The sequence below is a fragment of the Poecilia reticulata genome, chromosome 17 (assembly GCF_904066995.2).
Source record: "Poecilia reticulata chromosome 17, P_reticulata-male-v2, whole genome shotgun sequence".
Taxonomy (NCBI): domain Eukaryota; kingdom Metazoa; phylum Chordata; class Actinopteri; order Cyprinodontiformes; family Poeciliidae; genus Poecilia; species Poecilia reticulata.
Window position 1 is genome coordinate 21,760,618 of NC_088846.1, and position 19,283 is coordinate 21,779,900.

Sequence of the window (19,283 nt, forward strand, 5' to 3'; positions counted from 1 at the left end):
CCAATGTGAATAACTTTCTTGATGCGCATTAGCTCATTTCTTATCTGCTGCTCCTCTCCAAACAAGGACATTGACTGAGCATTTACTTTGTCTTTCTTTTCCTCCAAAGACTTCTCGAGAGGTAAAGTTTAGATTAGGGAGTGAGCGGGGGTGGCGGGTGCACAGTAAATTCTGCAGGAGTCAAGTCGGGGAGTGGCAGAAGGGGTGAACGGGTGGGAAAGGGCCGTCACTGGGGACTGGGGCTGCCTCCAAACCTCCAGTCAAGTTTAAAGCTCCACCGACTCTCGCTTTGCATCCCCCCCGTCTCTCTCCTCTCCATCTGCAAGCCGCTCTCTGCCGTCAACCTTGCACCGGTTCATGTGAGGCATCTTCCTCTGGAGGAGAAAACGGTAATAAGTTTCCCTTTTTTCTGAGCCCTGCAGGACAAAGAGAGCCGACAGCCAACATGGAGGCCATCAAGAAGAAGATGCAGATGCTGAAGCTGGACAAGGAGAACGCCATCGACAGGGCAGAGCAGGCCGAGTCCGACAAGAAGGAGGCGGAAGATAAATCCAAGCAGGTGAGGTGGTCATCTCCTTTGTTCATGAGCCAAAATGCCAAGATTACTTCATTTTGTCTCTCTAAATCTCTAAATAATGAAAAAACAGCATGGAAATAGAAGGTTTTCAAGATTTTACATAATGAAAAACTGGAAAAATATTTAATAATTGTGGGTTTTTGAACAAATGTATGATATTTTAAACCTGTTGAAATCAAGGAGGTGTGGTTTTAAGTCACATATAAAAAGACATTTTTCCCTTTTCATAGATGAAATAATCTGCCACCAGCTCATTCTTTATTAATATTAAGGAATTATTTACTTCTGACAAACTCCTGAAATGTTATTTATAAGTTAGTTTTAACATTTACTAAGATCTTAGCACTCTACTTAGTAAGATTGTGTGTTTTTGCACTGATAAAACAGATAAAGATTTTTTTTTTTAAATAGTTGATTTATTTGAATTTTAAGTTCTACTGACAAACTAAAGCTTAATTTAAAAATCTAAATATGACTATTATTTTCTTTGGATTATGAAACAACAAAGTTTGAGAGCAATACTATAAAGATCTGAAAGTAAATAATAATTACAATAACGGTGGTTTCCATAGCGAGTAGCTGATCTCCTTTTGGGACGTTGAATGTGCAAATGCAAATGGGATCCATCTTGAATCCAATATGTGCAGCTAAATGTGATGCTGGAAGCGACCCTCTTCAGCAGTGAGTGCGTTCTCCTTTTTCACCAAACTTCACTTCGGCATCCTTTTCTGAACCGAGGTCAGAAGAGAAAACATCACAGATCCCAAATATCCTTATTTGGTGCTGCAGCATACGAGCCTTGGAGAGCTCGCCGCTTCTAAGCCTCTAACCTAATGACAGCGCTCTTATCCCGCTTGACATAAACAAAGCAGAATCTGGACATGTAATGGGGCATTTGAGGTTTCTAAATAGAGGCAATTATTGCACAGTCGGAGACGGTGTTGTCTCTGTGGTTCAAGGGGAGGAATGCTGCAGAGAAGAGGTTCGCGAAGCATTAAAGCAAGTGGAAAGAATCCCTCCATCCCTCTGGAGGCTACTTCCCCTCTTCATACCCTCAGCGAGCTCCAGGCGTGACACTTATCACTGACACTGCACATATGGACCCTCATCATGTCTTAGACATTAGTGAGCAGCCAGCATGAAATCCAAGAAGATCATACAGAGCTCTTGGGTTTATTTAGCATAGCCAGGATGCGAGTGGAGCAAAGAGACACTTTCTTTGCTATTCTTGGCAGGACAAGTCGAACACCACGGTGCCGTCTGGCTGACGGAAAGCACTGAAAATATACAGAGTCCAACATGCAATGTCAACATCCACCACACAGAGGATCAGGCTCCGTCTCCGGCGGTAATTAGAGGAGCGGGTCACCCAAATTACACAGGAATTTGGAAAATTTCAGGGTCTCTGGGTGTCTTCAGTGGAAATGACCCAGTTTCTGCTTATAATCCAGAGACACAATGAAGAACTGTTGACAGCATGGTAAATCATCAGCAGCAGCAGCGGAATCGCTTTGATTTTTACTCAGGCAATATGTGAACCGCAGCTGGATGAGGATGCCACATGAAAGTTTGCAGGCATTCTTTGTTTGTTCTATTAGGGGATGCATCCTAACGATGGCCTGGTTCAGATCCAACTGGAGGTTTATTCTGCTGTAAACAGCAGGAATAAAATTACAACAAAAGTTAATCGCGTGACTCAAAAACGTTTTCACCTTCAACCACTTCAATGTGTTTTCCCAGGATTTTATGTGAAAAAAACTGAATCAAAATGTGAAGTAGATGGAAAATTACAGTTTTCAAAATTGTTTTGCAAATAAAAATCTAAAAAGTGTGGCATACATTTGTATTCACCTCCCAATAGTCAGAATTCCCCAGATAAAGTACAACAACTAAAATGTTTTTTCATGTTTTTGGAAAAAAAAAAAAAAAAAGAGTTGTATGGCATCATTAAAAAGCACTTTTCAAGATTTGCAGCAGATTCCCAGTTGGATTTAGATTATTTAGGTCATTTATTCCTGAATATGCTTCAATCTATCCTAAACCATTCCACTAGTTTTGTTTCCATCCAATTGTCATTAATTTGGAGCAAACTTTAAAAACTTTAAAAATATTTTAAAAGAATGAATTAGACATGCTTCCATCTTCTGGTTTTGAGCAAACCAACCAGGCAAAGCGTAAATTAGTTAGATGTTGACTTTATGGATGGCTGTAATAAACAGAAAGTAGTGGTCAGAGATGAGCCACACATCACAGAAAAACTGAGAGAGGTTTTCAGGAATGTGTTTTTATTGGGCAAGTGTAATTCTGCTTGAAATTTAATTTAACTGGGGTTAACTTATTTGGCAAATATGTTTCCATTGCCACTTTTAGTGCATTAGCTCTTTTTCAGAAAAGCCAAAACCTTCTTATTTAATAAGCTGTTTCACATTTAGCTATGTGCATAAAAAACGTTGATGGAAAAACAGTTAGTGTAGCTCTGGAAGCATGTTTAGGGTGACTAATGACTAATAATCTCCCTGCATTTCCATCTTTGGGTTGGTATTTATCAAATCATATTGTTTATCTTTTATCATTTATGGTTTAAAAACTTCTTATCATAATAAGAATTTTGATTTTTTTGTTGTCTTGAAACATTTAAATATGTTATATAAAAAACAGCATTATATATTCGTACTGTTTTCTTCACTGCTCCATGAGAGCATCAATAAATGTCAGAAAAAGTGAAAATGTGATTAAAACTTAGTGATATAAATCACCCATCTCTAAATAAGTGGAGTCCTGAAGAATCTTATTTCAGATGGAAATGTTTTTCAAGAGCAGTATTTGTGCTGCGCCATTCAGTTATAGCTATATGTTTACCTAAAAAAGAAGTAATAGTTTTTATCGTCACTTTAGTTATTAATAATATGGTGTCAAAATTTTAAGTCTGTGTCGCCCACCTCTATTTCCATCCATCTACAGCTTCTATGTCCTCAACTTTTCAATTGGCTGCACGTAATTTCATTCAGTAATCAGAGTAAATGTGAAAAAAAGCAAGCCACACTTTTCAAATTTAAATCACATAAGTCACAATAGTTTTCGGTCTATTCTTTCAGTTATGTGCTACTTTGTGTTGGTTCATTCTATCACGTGAAATCTCAATAAAATAAACAAATGTGTGTCGTTGTAATACATGATTACTACCAGTACATAATCAAAAACCACCCAAAAATAAAAACTGTGCCACATTTATTTCAGTCTAGTTTGCTCAGCAACTTTATAAAACATTTCTTGTACCTCAGCTGGAGGACGAGCTGCTCGCCCTGCAGAAGAAGCTGAAAGGAACAGAGGACGAGCTGGACAAGTTCTCCGAGGCGCTGAAGGACGCTCAGGAGAAGCTGGAACTGTCTGAGAAGAAGGCTGCAGATGTGAGTCAACCGCAGCGCCGCTCGCCATGTGAAACACATTAATCACACAACACTACCACCGCAGCCTCCGGGTTTCCTCCCTGTACAGTATCGATATCCACTCTCACAGATGGACTTAACTAAACAGCAGCCATCGATTGCTTCAAAACAAAGGAGCAGAAGAGACTGAAGTTCTCGTCTTTCTGAAAATCCGGAAAGATTATTTTGTTACAGTGACACAGCAAATGATAATATGTTTAAACTAATGACATTCAGTTACAAAACTACAAGTAATGAGGTCAAAAAAGGAAGAAAGAAAAAGAATTATGGTAAATTATTGCCAAAAAAATCACCACTACAATCTAACACTCTTTATTTTGTGACACTTTAATCTCATATGTTGAGTAATCATCAAATGGCAAACATGAATCTTCGAACGCAGACATTTCTGAGAAGTTCCTCGTAGCTCGACGAGGCAGCTAAATGAGCTGTTTCTCAAGCACAGACAAAACTTGGCCGGCCTGTAGCCGAGCAGGAATGTCAGGAATCCAGCTTAAGCAAACAGAGAACCCCATACTGCAGTGTCTAATGAAATCAATGCTTTGGCCTTTTCGGGGCGGGATTTAAAGCTGGGTCCAGCCTTACGCTGCGCACCGCTTAATGGAGGCCAGATTTTAAAGATCAGCAGTGTTTTTCTCTTCTATTCGTGTAACATCACAGGTTTTACAAGAAACTGGAATCCAATCAAGAAAAACAGAAGAGTTAAAAAAAAAAAAAACTGTAGGCGAACCAGCTTTAGTCTTACCTAATGTTTGATTTGCAGAAGAATAAATATGAGGACAATCACAATAAGCCCCCATCAACCTGGATGTATTTTCTAAGACTGTACATGATCCAAAATCCACACATTTAATAATAATATTGTTGGGATATTTCTAGTTATAGCCTAATGATTCCAACCTGAAAACTGAAGAATAAGAGCAGCTTCTAACTCTCAAAAGGGAAGTGAGATAAGGACTCAAAGGTCAGAAATAATCAAGATCAGGAAGATGGCATCAGATGCATTCTGTTAACAGTTTTACTGGGATCTGAAGCATGAAAGGGAAAGTGAGCTTTGATTTCCACTGCATCAAAACTCAGTGAAAAACTAAAAACACAGCTGCTATGCCAACAGATCACACCAAAACATAACATGTGGGCACCCATTTTTCTATAAAAAGACCAGATGATTCTATTTGACCATTAAAATTTATTTGCCAGCACTCAGCAACTGTTTCTTTGTACATAACTACTATCAGCCTCTTCAAATGACTTTACGGTCAGAACATCTAATAGGTCACAACACAAAAATCTGATCAGTCAACGGGGAATTCCTAACCTTTCCATTGACAATATTTATTTATTTTATTAAATAAAATCCAAATCAAATCAAATCTTATTTGCATAGCACATTTCAGAAATAAGGCATTTCAAAGTGTTTTACATCATAAAAACACCAATTTATTTTATGACTATGAGTCATTTTATATCATACTAATAAGAAAAAAAGCCAGGAAAATTCAATAATAAAAAGTAGAAACACAGTGAGAAATGTTATATCTCAACCATATATGCCACACTTTTTATTCTATAAATGTTATAATTTACTGCTGTTTTTAATAGAACTGGAGTTCAGCTATAAATGGTTAGATTCTTTAATTAAGGGGCAATGAATAAACAGAAAAGGGCAAAAATTAAGATTAAAATAAACAATATTCTTAAAATCGAGGGAGAAATTATGAGGAAAAAAGAAACCAAACAGAAAATAAAAATTAAACTACAGCTAAAATTAATATGGTACAGTGACAACCTTTTGTTTTGGTTAGCTTCCCAATAATTACAGGCAAACCTTCAGCAATTTCCCGAATCAAAGAGGGAACTAAAGTAAACATTTTAATCATTAGGAATGAAGGCAAAAATTGTGAAAAAATATGAAAAAAGTAAATGTTACACTTAGGTTTCTGGATGATCAAACTAACATTGAATAATAGACAAATATAGCAAGAATACCTACTATAAATAGATGTGAAATACTTATTTCCTTTCTTCAAGTGAAAAAAAGGAAAAAACGTCCAAGTCCATCTGGCACAATGTGAACAAATAGTTGCCAACAAAATCTATTAACTGGTTGTGTCACCACTGGCAGCAGCTGCTGCAGGCAGGAGTTGCAGTGCTTTACATCACTGTGGAGGAATTTTGGCCCACGCGTTTATGCAGGATAGTTTTAATTCAGCCACACAAGTTTTAACGACCCGTTTAAGGTCATGCTGCAGAATGTCAAGCAGATTTAATCACTGACTGCAACTTAGTCACTCTAAAAATATCAATAATGTTGATTTAGTTTTTATAGATTTTAGTATTTTAAAGATCAAGATGAAAATAATTAATATAAATAACATAATTACAAAATCGGGCAAAGATAACAAAGTTTTCCAAATCAGTTTCTTTCAATATTAAACTTATGACAATAAAACTGCAGGTGGTGGCCTGGTGAACTGCAGTTTGTTCTTTATTCAGTGAAGTTACACAATGAGTATCCAGAAATTGCCCTCAAGTAGGGTAACACTTTATTTGAAGGGGGTGAATAAGACTGTCATGACACTGTCATAAACATGACATAACACATGTCATAAACATGAATAAGCTTTCATGAATATTTATGACTGTTGTCATAAAGCGTCATTTGGTAAATTATGACACTTTTAATACAAAGTTGACATTATTCAAAATGTATTTGTTATGACAACTTGACATTAACCAAGAAGTCATTACTATTTAAACTTTACCTTTAGTAACATAAAGTTACCTAATTTTTAAAGTGCAATCAGTAATACTTTTATAACAAATTTATATCAGTAATGATTTCCTGGTTAATGTCAAGTTGTCATAACAAAGACATTTTGAATAATGTCAATTTTGTATTAAAAGTGTCATAATTTACCGAATGACGCTTTAAGACAACAGTCATAAATATTCATGTAGGCTTATTCATGTTCATGACAGGTGTTATGTCATGTTTATGAGAGTGTCATGACAGTCTTATTCACCCCCCTTCAAATAAAGTGTTACCAAAAATAGCAATACTTCATAATACAGTTACTCAAGTAAAAGTAAAAAGTGCAACATAGTTAAAATACTCATAGAAGTATATTTTTACCAACTAACTGTAATTACTCTCCCATTAAGCTATTCAGTGTTTTTTACATTAGCGCTCTTCTATGGATTCCAGTTTTCTTTCTTATTGTTGAATTATGATCTTAACAGAGGGAAGTGAGGCCTGAAGGGTTCTGGATTATTTCTCTGTGCTCTCTTAGAGTAATAATTTTGAAAGGCTGTTCAATCCTGGAAACATTCATTATGGAGTCCCAAAGCTTTAGAAACGGCTCAGTAACTATTTCCACACTAATAGATGTGTTTAATTTTGCTTTTTTTAAAGGTTTGAATTTTAGATAAGAAACAAGCAGACAGATGGCTCTATAGAGGACCAACAGCCTTCATACAGAGGTTGAACATGCTGTACATTTAAAACACATGCTGCCCCGACTGACTTTGTTTCCGTCTGTTGGTAAATTTCTACGAATCATGTGTTGAACTTTGAGACAGTTTAGTCAACTTCATGTTGTCAGGCAGGTTCTGTTTCTGAGTGGCTAGTGAAAGTTTGTTGATCATATTCAATTTATGAGCTAATAAGTGAATTTTATATTTTCACATCAGGCCAAGTTGGTTTGGATTTAATGAAAACTGTTCTGGTTTATATTTACTTGGGATATTTTTGTCTTTTTTTTGTTGATTTGAAACATTTAGGTGATAAAAAAGGAAACAGACAAAAATATCTGATGTGGTAAATACTCTTTCTGTGCATTGCAGTAAAAATGATTAATTGAAATTAAATTAATATTAAAAGTAAAAAAATAATAACAAAACTCTACTTTTTATTAGTTCCCTGAATATTGTGATTTCTACGGAAGAGGATTAGGGCCACTGAAAAAAAAAGTCAGAATTCTGATGTTAATCAGAATTCAAAAAGTTTTTCCCAGAATTGTTATGTCAATCTCAGAATTTTGAGGTTAAAGTCAGAATATTTTTTTTTCTTCCCTGTGGTCTTCGTTTTCTACATTGTTATATCTTGGAATATTTCCGCATTTTATAAGGCCTGTAGTCATTGTTGATTTGGGCAATTCGGGTCCTCCATAGCAGAAGGAGGCTGAAGAGGTCGCTGAAGGAATGTCTTGCCGCCCCCAACATGGCTGCGGGTCATGTCTGCAAACAAATCAATTTACATTCCAAGGCACAGGTCAACAACCCCAGTTGAATGGGATTATCGCAGCCCCACCCATCTCTCGACCCTTTCTTTCTTTAGGAAATTTTTTTGATTTCAATAAAGTCCTCAGGTATTGTTCTCGCTTTTTACTTCAGGCAGTTTCACTATGAGGCAACCACGTTCAACCACACCTTAAATCAGCCCTGCTTGTTCTTATCTCACTCTTCTTGTGATCTGAGCAGGAAAATGCACCTTGTTTACCATATAAGTCCATAATAGAAAAGCCAAACTTCCACTCCTTTTTTTTTTTTTTTGGTGAGGAAAAAGCTCCGTCCCTTCCCCTCCTGAAAGCTCTGATGTCATCCCAGACAGGCTTCTTCACCGGGATTGGAGGAACTCGTCATAAATTTCCTGAAAACTCCCGGCCCATTTTTTTTCTCACCCATCCCATCGTCCCTGACTTCCTGCCAGAGAAAAAAGCTGAAAACTTCGCTTTGCCATCTGCCTTTTAGCCCCTCTTTTTAAAAAGTTCTTTTTGGAGTTTGAGATAACAGCAAATAATCGCAATCATGGAGATGGTAAAGAAGAAAATCCAGGCTCTGCAGCAGCAAGTTGATGAGGCAGAAGATCGCGCACTCGCAGTACAAAGGGAGTTGGATACAGAACGGGAACTGCGCGAAAAAGTGAGATAATTTATCATTTTCACCTGATTAAGCCGTATTGTCTTGTTATTTAAACTTAAAGTTGTGTAAAATAATTTTTTTTCAAAGAAGTAACAAATTATACTCCGTCAGACAGAAGCGGTAATGATACTCAAAACACATAAAGTATCCTAAAAAAGCTGTCCAGATGTACATTTGTTTCCTTTTCATGCTGTTTTGTAGTGTTTGAATTCAGATTATAGTCGTTAGTCGGGGACTTTCTTTGCAGAAACTTTCTTTGTAGGGCTGCGTTACCTAACTTCCCACCCGCCCCATATCCACGGAAACACGCTAAAACGCTTCCCCGGTGTGGCTGATAACCAGAGATGCACCGATCGGCGTTTCCAGGCCGATACCGATTTTTAATTGTCCTGGAGGTCTGCTTGATTTCAATTTTGACCAACTTTAATTTTAAGGACTGTAATGAAGAAAATATCCTGTGGGTTGTCTTATAAAGACAGTAGGTTTGAAACTGTAAATAAATTACATTTCATTTATGTATCATATCCTCGCCCCTACCTGACTTATTAATAGACTCAGAACAGTGCATTAAAGTACATGTTCTTAGATATATCTTTACAGAATACTGTAAAGATGCATTTACAGTATTCTTAGTCTTCATTAATGTAATTTAGGAAAAAATAGTCCACAATGTGACCTGCTGAGATAAAAAGAAACTTGGCTAATTCAGATCTCTGGCCCACTGATAGCATATTTGTTGTGTTGTGCTGCTTTTACAGAGGAAATTTTAGTTTTCAGCTATTTGCAGCATTAGCATGAAACAAATTAGCTATAATTGTAAAGCTAAAGGGGTGTGATTATACATCCAGCTTTTGTGATAATTGTCTAATATTGGGTTTTTAAGGAATGTGATGACTTTTTAGCTGTATTTTGAGAAATACTAAAAGCCCTCCTTTTGTCATTTTAGCTAATATAGAAAAGGCTTTGAAAATCAAAAACCGTGTTTTAAAGAGTATGTAGCCATCTTGTAACTCTTTTTCAGATTTTAGAGATGATTAAATAGTCTTTGAAATTACTCTGCAGTTTAGTATCCACAGGAAGTAACAGATCCTAGCTAGCCTTTTAGCAGCTAACAGTTAGCCTGTTGTAGCATTCTCACAAAGCTTACAAAACACACAAAGTATTTTGACACAAACCAAGCAACAATTTAAAACCAGTAAAGAGACGCTGGTCATTTTCCCCTTTTTGTAACTGTATCGGTTTGCTTTCTTTTCTTTTATTTTTTTTTGTTCATGCGCAACTTCTCAGGTACCAACTGGGCCGGTCCACTGACCAACTGTGGGGCATTTTGTATCAACCATGTGTCCATTTCTGCCTTGTTTGTAACCAAACAGCAACTCATTCAATCAGATTATGCTCAATCAGCTTCAATTAGACATTAGATTTTAGCATTTTATGACAATTTACCTACAACATTCATTTAAATACTCAGATGCAATCCAACGCGATACAAAATATTTTTTCGCGGTAACAAACTAAACTCAAAAATGTCTTTTAAAAGTCACCTGTGTTAAAAAAAAACAGGACAGCAGCTCAAAAACTACATCCTTTAATAACTAAGTATTAAACATAAAAGGTGTCAAGCCTAAAGCACTTACCTTCATAACCAGGATCTGTAATAATAGTTTAGCATTTTAATGTAGAAAAATTTCATTCCAACCCTAAAGTATCATAGTTCAAGCATATTCATCATTGCTTCAAGCAAATATCACTCAAATTGAAAACACAGTGGAGAATATTTCCATAACAAGGAACTGGAGCAGTCCACAGTGTACTGAGACTGCTCCAGTCTGCGTTAATTCATCTCTGAAGTAACTGGACGGTGAAAAAACATACATTTGACCATGTTCTGGTTACGAGTAGGATTTATTTTGTTCTCAGTGACCAGACTAATGGCATGTTTGATTTGTCTCTTCAGTGACAGCTGGGAATGACTTCACCACCAGTCTAGCACAATTCAGTGGCACGTTGGTAAAACCAGTCAAAATAGCAAATTATTGCAGTGACTAGTAGGGTTTGTCTGCGACAGACTGGCGACCTGTCCAGGGTGAACTCCGCCTCTCGCCTGGAACGTTAGATGGACACCAGCAACCCTCCTGACCCCACTAAGGGATAAGGGTGTAAAGAAAATGGATGGATGGATTGTAGGGTTTGTGAAGCAAGACATTGATTGTGTATATCCCTAAATTATCCCTAAACAGTGTGCCGTAAGCTTAATAATAATAATAATAATAATAATAATAATAATAATAATAAAAACAAATAGTTTATACTAACAACTTTCATTACTTCCTTTAAGCTCAGTAGCTATTTTAGTTGCAGAAGTTGGGTTTGCTTGGACACTTTTGACTTTTCAGGTTGGAATTTCAACTTCAGGGAGTGTTCTTGCTGGACCAAAAAAACACTTAAGAGCTTGGAAAACCTGACTTCAATGCATTAGGAAAACACAACACTGCTACTAGCAACACAAGTACAGCAACGTGTGTTTTTCCTTCAATATGTTACACTAAAGGACAAACAGGGATTTTACATGCAACTGTGTATAAAAGAAGTATGCTAGACATGCAATTAACTGCAACTTTATCTATGTTTAAAATGAACAGCAGCCATATTGGATGCTAAACATGGAAGAAGCTATGCCACAGTTCTGCTGAGCAGCATGGCACAGGTTGGTGTGGTTTGGTACGCCATTTTGTCTGTTTCCATTAGAAAAGTGGTCCAAACAATTGTACGTCCATAGGACAAAGTGGGGTTCAGTTAGGTGGAGCTGATGGTGTTACAGACCATTGATTGGGGGATGGATACTAGTGCGTTAGGCTTTATCCTGACAATGCCGGACCATAAAATAGAGCCTTACTGCTCAGCTGAAACAAGGCGTTCGCATTTAGAAATCCAACTTTCGATTAAAATTATGATACAGACCTAGAAAGTCTGTTTAAACTTTACCTTTAATAACATAAAGTTACCTAATTTTTAAAGTGCAATCAGTAATACTTTTATAACAAATTTATATCAGTAATGATTTCTTGGTTAATGTTAAGTTGTCATAACAAAGACATTTTGAATAATGTCAACTTTGTATTAAAAGTGTCATAATTTACCGAATGACGCTTTATGACAACAGTCATAAATATTCATGAAGGCTTACTTATGTTCATGACAAGTGTTATGTCATGTTTATGGCAGTGTCATGTCAGTCTTATTCACCCCCTTCAAATAAAGTGTTACCAAAAAATGTTTAGTTTGTATTCTGTCTTTTATGATGCATGGAAAAACATCCAATCTCAAGTAGCACTGTTGTAAAATTTCTTCACAGTATATGGAAAACGTTGTATTTAGTGATGTGATACATAAAGACAACCAATCAATGGTTAAAGACATCAGGCAAAAGTTTTACTTCAGCTTTGTTAGACATCTAACAAGTCTTTTGTTCCCCTCGTTTCCTTTCAGTCTTTTTTTTTTTTTTACTAAATACCATTTGACACAAAGCCTCTCTGGAAATGACGAGCTTGTAATCCTTCCTCCTCCTTTGCACAGGAAAGAGGGGACAGACACGGTTATCTGGGATATCAGGCGGACAGGAAACAGCCTGTAAAGAAGCAGCAGAACCAGCTGAAGCATTTCAGATTTGTTAGGGTTAAATTGTCTCTCTGTTTGCCAGTGTCAGCACTTCTTTTTTTAAGTGTCTGCTCAGGCGGCAAAGTCCACAGCTTGTTACAGCTGCTAAAGGTGAAACTGATTGCTCTGAAGAAAACAGAACGGAGATAATTCATTATAAAAAAAACAGCAGCTAACTTGGACCGTTAAGAGACATCATGAGATTGTCAAGGTACAATAACCGTTAGTTAAAAATACCATAATGTCATAGCTTGTCTGGTTCATATGCATCTTGTAAGAGAAGGAAAACGTAGATCAACCAGCACAGATGACGCAATTATATCTGTTGCTATTTTGTATTTTAAACTAGGGATGATCAAACTCCTCCACACCCTTTACTAGACACAGTTAGGCAAAAGAAAACCTCTCTACCATCATGGCACCCTGGGCAGAGAGCCACAATGACCACAAGACCGTCACTGACAGGAATAATATGACGAAAACAGTTTTGAAACTGTAACTTTTAAAACCTTGGTATGCTTTGATACTGGTAGCCAGCCTAATCATGTCCTAGTTTGTTCCTCATTTTGGATTTCTGATGAATGCATATGATGTAATCTTAAAGCAGAGGAGTTCAGGCCTCTCACACCTCAATGCAAGTCAAGACAGACCGCAGTCAGGCTTGTATTTGCTGGAATGGAGACGTCTTCATGCCTAAAATCTTATCAGCACAAATAAAGCTGAGTGTCACTTTCCCTGTACAAAATGTGGCATTAGAGGGAAATTCAGATAAACTGTAACATTTCTGTACATATTCTAAAACCCAGCCCGAGCTTTTTACGTGTAGATGTTGGCCATTTGTGACCAAATTCCTGCTATCGCGAATCGACATTGAGAGAATGACTCAATATCGACTTGTGGATGTCTTCAGGTTTAGACTCTGGAGTGTGAAGTTTGATCGCTTAACTCAAAACAGCCACGAGTTCATTGCAAAACACCAAAATGTGCTTCTGAATGAAAATCAAAGCCCTAAAGTTCAGTGGAAAACAATTTGACAAATCTAATGGGATTCAGAAGTTATGTAGTTCTAAAATAGAATATTTTGATGAAAAAGTACAAACCTCTTGTGCTTTACATCATTTTGTTCTTATACTTAAAATTTTCAACCTTGAAGGAACAGGTTTTTCAAACATTTTATGTTTTTCATGGCCTGTTTAGCTCCTTAAATCCATCCAAAATATGTTTTGTTGCAACAAAACATAAATCAGTTTAACAAGACCCTAACAATTACCAAATCCATCAATGCGTTTATCATGTCATTGCAGCTGCATCATAAATACCCTGCACTGGATGTTGATCCCAGACATCCTTCCAGTTTGTCAGCACCGTGTTTCCTGTCTGACCTCAAACCATTAAGTTTTCTCTGTCAATCTGTCTCCGTGTGGCTGCAGGCCGAGGGCGAAGTGGCCTCTCTGAACCGACGCATCCAGCTGGTGGAGGAGGAGCTGGACCGAGCTCAGGAGAGGCTGTCCACGGCCCTGCAGAAGCTGGAGGAGGCCGAGAAGGCTGCGGACGAGAGCGAAAGGTGACAACCGACTCACATCGCTGACTATTTAGAAGTCTTTATTAGCAGGAAGGTTGTGAGAGAGCAGAAATAAAATTCTGAAAATAAAATGTGGCTTTCACAATGCTTCTCAATATTAAAGTTAATCGAACTTAATTAATGTCAAACTCAAACCCATTTTGGGAGCAGACCTTCACTAATGTTTGACTGCGGATAAGCTGAGAGGAAGTGCTTAAGCTCACCAGGAAGGGCAGCTCTGTCCTGGGATGCCCCTTGACCCAGTGCAGGTGGTGAGAGACAAACTCTGGCTAAAATAACATCACTGACACACGAGTCCCACCACATCCATGTAACTGTTGGGAGAGCTGATAGCCCAGTAGACTCGGTTCGACTGAGGACCAACATTTTTTAAATTTTTTGTTACATTTTTAGATGGTGCAGTTCACTTTCACACTGCAATGTGATAAGCAAACCAAAGTAATTGAAAAACCTGTTCCCCTCCTCACCTGTGGTGGCGCTGCACCACAAACCACTGATGGAACCAACATGAAAACCTCAGAAGAAGACATGAGCACAACTTTCTTTTTCACAAAATGTAAACAAAAATGGAGTAGTGTCAGATAATGTGGTTGGAGGATTTCTCTTTTGTGTCTAGTGAAAGATCACAAGCCATTTATCCCACTAGCTCTGGACATGCACGTTTGTTTTGGTTGTAATTTACCAGACTGGAGTTTGCGTCAGAGTTTAAGTGCACATTCACACCTCCCCGAACGAACCGGACTTTCTAGACTAAAACACTAGAGTCCAATTAAAGTGGATTAAGCAGAGCTGCTGGTGTGAATCCGCCCTTAGTGACAGACTGCTGCATCCAAAGGGCACAAAAGAGAGTTTTCACAGATCCTTCCTCCCAGCAGCTAATATTCTTTATTAACATAACTACTCCCAACAAACTAAATAAGTGTTTACATGATTGGTATTATTTGCACACTTTCATTTTTTCTTATAGTCGGCTTTTTATATGCACAAATATACGTGCACGTTTTTTTAATGAATGACCCGCCTCAGTTGTGCATTTCTTTTAATCGGAGTTTGTGTTTTTAAATAACTGTACAGTTTTTCTTATGCTGTAAATTTGCCATTACTGTACAGTTTTAGTTTTATTTTAATTTTAATCTTTGTGTGAATACACATGCACCTGCATTTTACACCTTAATTCCCTGACTGAGGGACAATGAGAATTATTTTTATTCCATATGGAGAAAACATATCACGAGTTCATCTGCGTGCATTAATTGTCGTACAATCATTTAATTTTGACTTATTTTGTTTGGACTAATTGAGTCCAAGCATAAGAGCAGAAAAGAAGCATTTTTTTCCAGCCCATTTATGAACAATAAAAGGTGCAGACACACAGTCACACCCTTTTATTCTATAGACTCACAAGGAAACCTGAACGACAAGATTATGAGTTTTATAACTTGATCAAACGCAATAAAAAGCTTTAGAGGCATTAATAAAAGACATAAAAATCTGTTTTACAAATCAAACATCTTTAAGGTAAACATACAAATATCTGCAGCATGTTTGGATTTAAACCAATACTAGTTATCAGCGGTTAAGACAAAACATTACATCCTTTCTAAGACCTTGAATAAAAAACAAGCCGAGGTTATTGGCTGATCGTCATCCCTGCTATTTATTTTGCCAATTTTGTCCTTTATGCGAGAGAATATTAAGAACTAAAACACAGAAGAAATATTTTTGTTCTAGTAAAGGTTCAGCCAAAATTAGTATTTTCTTATTCTAACTGTAAGAGCTTCATGAACTTTTTTGTTGAGTAACCATGACATCTTTATCAATTATATTCAATACAAAGATACTGATACAGTTACAATAAGTAACTCTGACTTTCAATTAAACTCAAAATTATTCAAATCCCTGGCAGATTTAAATTTTACGTAGTCATTTAATTTTAAGCAAAAGACTAGGTATGAAGTTCATCACAAAAAACCTGGAATAACAGTGGAAACCTGCAAAAAGTGGCTCAGACATAAAAAGTCTGATTGCTGTAAAGGGTATACATTTTCAACATATTTTTTTCTCTTTGGTTGAATAAAAAATACTTTTGAATTTAAATCTGCTTGGGATGTATCGAATTTTGGCCTCAGTTGTATAGGGAGTTGTTTTCTCTACATTTGAATCAGTGTTAAGTATCACTTCAGTGGGATGTGACTCTCTTTAACACGTTGAATCATTCTCACCTTCAGAGGCATGAAGGTGATTGAGAACAGAGCCATGAAAGACGAGGAGAAGATGGAGATCCAGGAGCTGCAGCTCAAAGAGGCCAAACACATCGCAGAGGAGGCTGACCGCAAATATGAGGAGGTGCGTGCTCAAACATGAGCTATTCCCCGAAGTTTTAACAAGCAGATGAGATCTGATTTATGCTCCTGCCTTCTTCTTCTTTCTTTTTAATAACAGGTTGCTCGCAAACTGGTGATCCTTGAGGGTGACCTGGAGAGGGCAGAAGAGAGGGCAGAACTTGCTGAGCTGTAAGCTGAAGTGGAACGTATAAAATGTTCACATGTAGTTGCTAAAGTGCTTTCATAAAACAAAATAATCTAAATGTTTTTACTTTGCTCCTGCAGAAAGTGTAGCGATTTGGAGGAAGAGCTTAAAAACGTCACCAACAACCTCAAGTCTCTAGAGGCTCAGTCTGATAAGGTAACGGAGTACACATGCTGCTGCTAAACACTTTTACAAAATAAACATATTTAGCAACGATCTAATTTAACAACAGGAATATACAGACTCAAAAAAGGCAGATTGCTGAGAGAAGGTTACCGAGTAACTGTTCAAAACATCAATCATTTGATTTTTAAAAATTACATCGGCAAACGGGGTAAAATATAAACTTATGTGGAAATTTTGGCATTTTAATTAAAAAAACACATCATACAAATAACCTAATAACAAAATAAGCAAAGAAAACTTTTTTCCAAATAAATTTTGTTCAATATAAAACTTTAACAAAAAACTGAAGTTTTGTCTGGTGAATTTTTGGTTAAAACAATATTGTTCTCCATTCAGTTAAGCCACTCACAATAAAGCTGCACAAGTAAAAGTAAAAAGTATGAGCAATAAAAATACTCCTCAAAGTAGATTTTTTCCAAAACGTTACTCAATAAAACGTAACTATTTACTGTTTTCATTTCACAAATATAACTTAAAATCTCAATAAGATAAGAAAAAGTGAAGGGATATGAATGCTTTTGCAAACTAAACACAGCTACGTCTTAGCAGCTGACTGGTTAATTTCGTCCTTCTCTGTGCAGTACTCTGAGAAAGAAGACAAATACGAAGAGGAGATTAAAATCCTGAATGACAGACTCAAGGAGGTATATTCACATCTTTCTTTCAGCTGTCTGTATATTTTCAGGCTGTGTGGGGACGACTAATATCTATGCTGGGTTTTGTTTTAAAAAGGCGGAAACTCGTGCAGAATTTGCAGAAAGGACGGTGTCAAAGCTCGAAAAGACCATAGACAACCTAGAAGGTACACTTTGTTTCTCTCCCACTCTTTGCTTTCCTTCTTTACTGAGCGCTTTACTCTCGTAAATCTTTAGTTAATAATTAATCTGCTCTCTTTCATTTCTCTCCTTTTCCTCCGCCCTGGCCTGCGTTCGGCTCTGAACCCCCTCACCCTGCTTTCTTCTCTGCCATTCCCACTTGCAGACGAGTTGTACACTCAGAAACTGAAATACAAGGCTATCAGCGAGGAGCTGGATCATGCCCTCAATGACATGAACACCTTGTGAAGCTGCCACTTTGCTTCCGTTTTTCCTCATGTTTTGCACTTTTTCTTTTCTCCGTCTGCCCCTTTCACACTTTGCATCAAACTGAGAAACAATAAAGCCTCTTTCTTCTCCTACTCCCTTCTTTACTCATAATTTGTGTTTTCCACACAACATAATTATGTTCCTGAAAGCCGGGATGCTTATGTGATCGTGCTGCTACCGTTTCTATTGCAGAGAACCTGTCGAAGGCAAAGGAGGAAAACCTAGGAATGCACCAGGTTCTGGACCAAACACTGCATGAGCTCAACAGCTTGTAAAAAAAAAAAAAAAAAAAAACAACCAAGAAGAACGAACAGCAATGGAAAACAAAAACACCTTTTTTGTTAAAGAGTATTTTCTACATGCCATCCATTCTTTGTCATTCCACGTCTCCTTGTCTGTGACTTTTTAACACATGTAGCCAATGTATGTATTTATGGTTCCTTTGTTTCTTTTACTTTTTTAATGAATGGTTTTGGGTCCAAACGATCTCAGTATTGGTGCTGGAAATTGTGTTCAAAATCTGACAACAAATAAAGCCTGTGATGTCAGTTTCCATGCAGCTTCTGATTAGCCTTCTGCTCTTTTTGGCACCCATGTTAAAGAAAATTGTAAAATTACATCAATTTTCTATTGCTGCTGATTAATCTCACTCTGTAAAACGTAAAAAAGAAAAAAAAAAACCCTTCAATTTTAGAACATTTATTCGCTGTGGAAAAAATACCCCATATTATTGGCAGCCATGAGAATTCGTATGAAATAAATACAACTGGAAACATATTTGATTCATACTTTACTTCTTCATGTTGATCAATGTCTAGTAACCCAGGACTTTCTGTTTCCCAGGGATATAGACATAAAAATTATATTTGGCACTCTTCAAAATGGGAAAGAGAAACTCTCATGCTATTCTGGTGATTATATAAATTGACTTTTATGCTACAGGAGGATTAAGATTACCCATATGTGAGAGACCATTCGTGAACACAACACATCATAACATCCTAGGAATACAGCAGGTTATTCATCCGGATGACGCCATCCCCACTGTGAAACATGGAGGTAGAAGCATCATGTGGGGATGCGTCTCTGTCGCAGAAATATGGAAGCTGGACAAAGATAATGAGCACCTACCGAAACTTGCTTGCAGTGTGGACGCCAGTCTATTTGCTGTCAAGTATTTTCTGGCGCAGCTTCTTGGAGCATTACGAAGGCGTAATGCTACTTGAAGCGCTATTGGCTGGCGTGTGCAAAGCAGCCAATCCAGGAGTGCCTTTTATTTTCCTTGGTAGTGATTGGCT

General features: G+C 37.2%; 1 protein-coding gene across 4 annotated transcripts; it reads left to right on the forward strand.

Moving 5' to 3' along the window:
* Nucleotides 1-234: 234 nt before the first annotated feature.
* Nucleotides 235-18,762, forward strand: tpm4b (tropomyosin 4b). 4 transcript variants are annotated; one of them, XM_081597901.1, is made up of 9 exons: nt 235-559; nt 3,859-3,984; nt 14,034-14,167; nt 16,414-16,531; nt 16,628-16,698; nt 16,795-16,870; nt 17,482-17,544; nt 17,633-17,702; nt 17,882-18,077. In XM_081597901.1, the coding sequence occupies exons 1-9, from the start codon at nt 446-448 to the stop codon at nt 17,962-17,964; spliced, it is 855 nt and encodes a 284-aa protein (XP_081454027.1). In that variant the 5' UTR covers nt 235-445; the 3' UTR covers nt 17,965-18,077. The 4 variants fall into 4 exon arrangements, with proteins under 4 accessions (XP_081454027.1, XP_081454026.1, XP_008432653.1 ...); XM_081597900.1 differs by lacking the exon at nt 17,882-18,077 and adding an exon at nt 18,178-18,762 and having other exon boundaries at nt 241-559; XM_008434431.3 differs by lacking the exons at nt 235-559; nt 3,859-3,984 and adding an exon at nt 8,668-8,946.
* Nucleotides 18,763-19,283: the final 521 nt, after the last annotated feature.

Bases quoted from the DNA above. Each gene is read 5' to 3' on its own strand.
- tpm4b (XM_081597901.1), top strand. From the start codon at position 446: ATGGAGGCCATCAAGAAGAAGATGCAGATGCTGAAGCTGGACAAGGAG. The intron at 560-3,858 runs GTGAGGTGGTCA...CTTGTACCTCAG, and splicing joins CGGAAGATAAATCCAAGCAG to CTGGAGGACGAGCTGCTCGC. The intron at 14,168-16,413 runs GTGACAACCGAC...TCTCACCTTCAG, and splicing joins GCTGCGGACGAGAGCGAAAG to AGGCATGAAGGTGATTGAGA.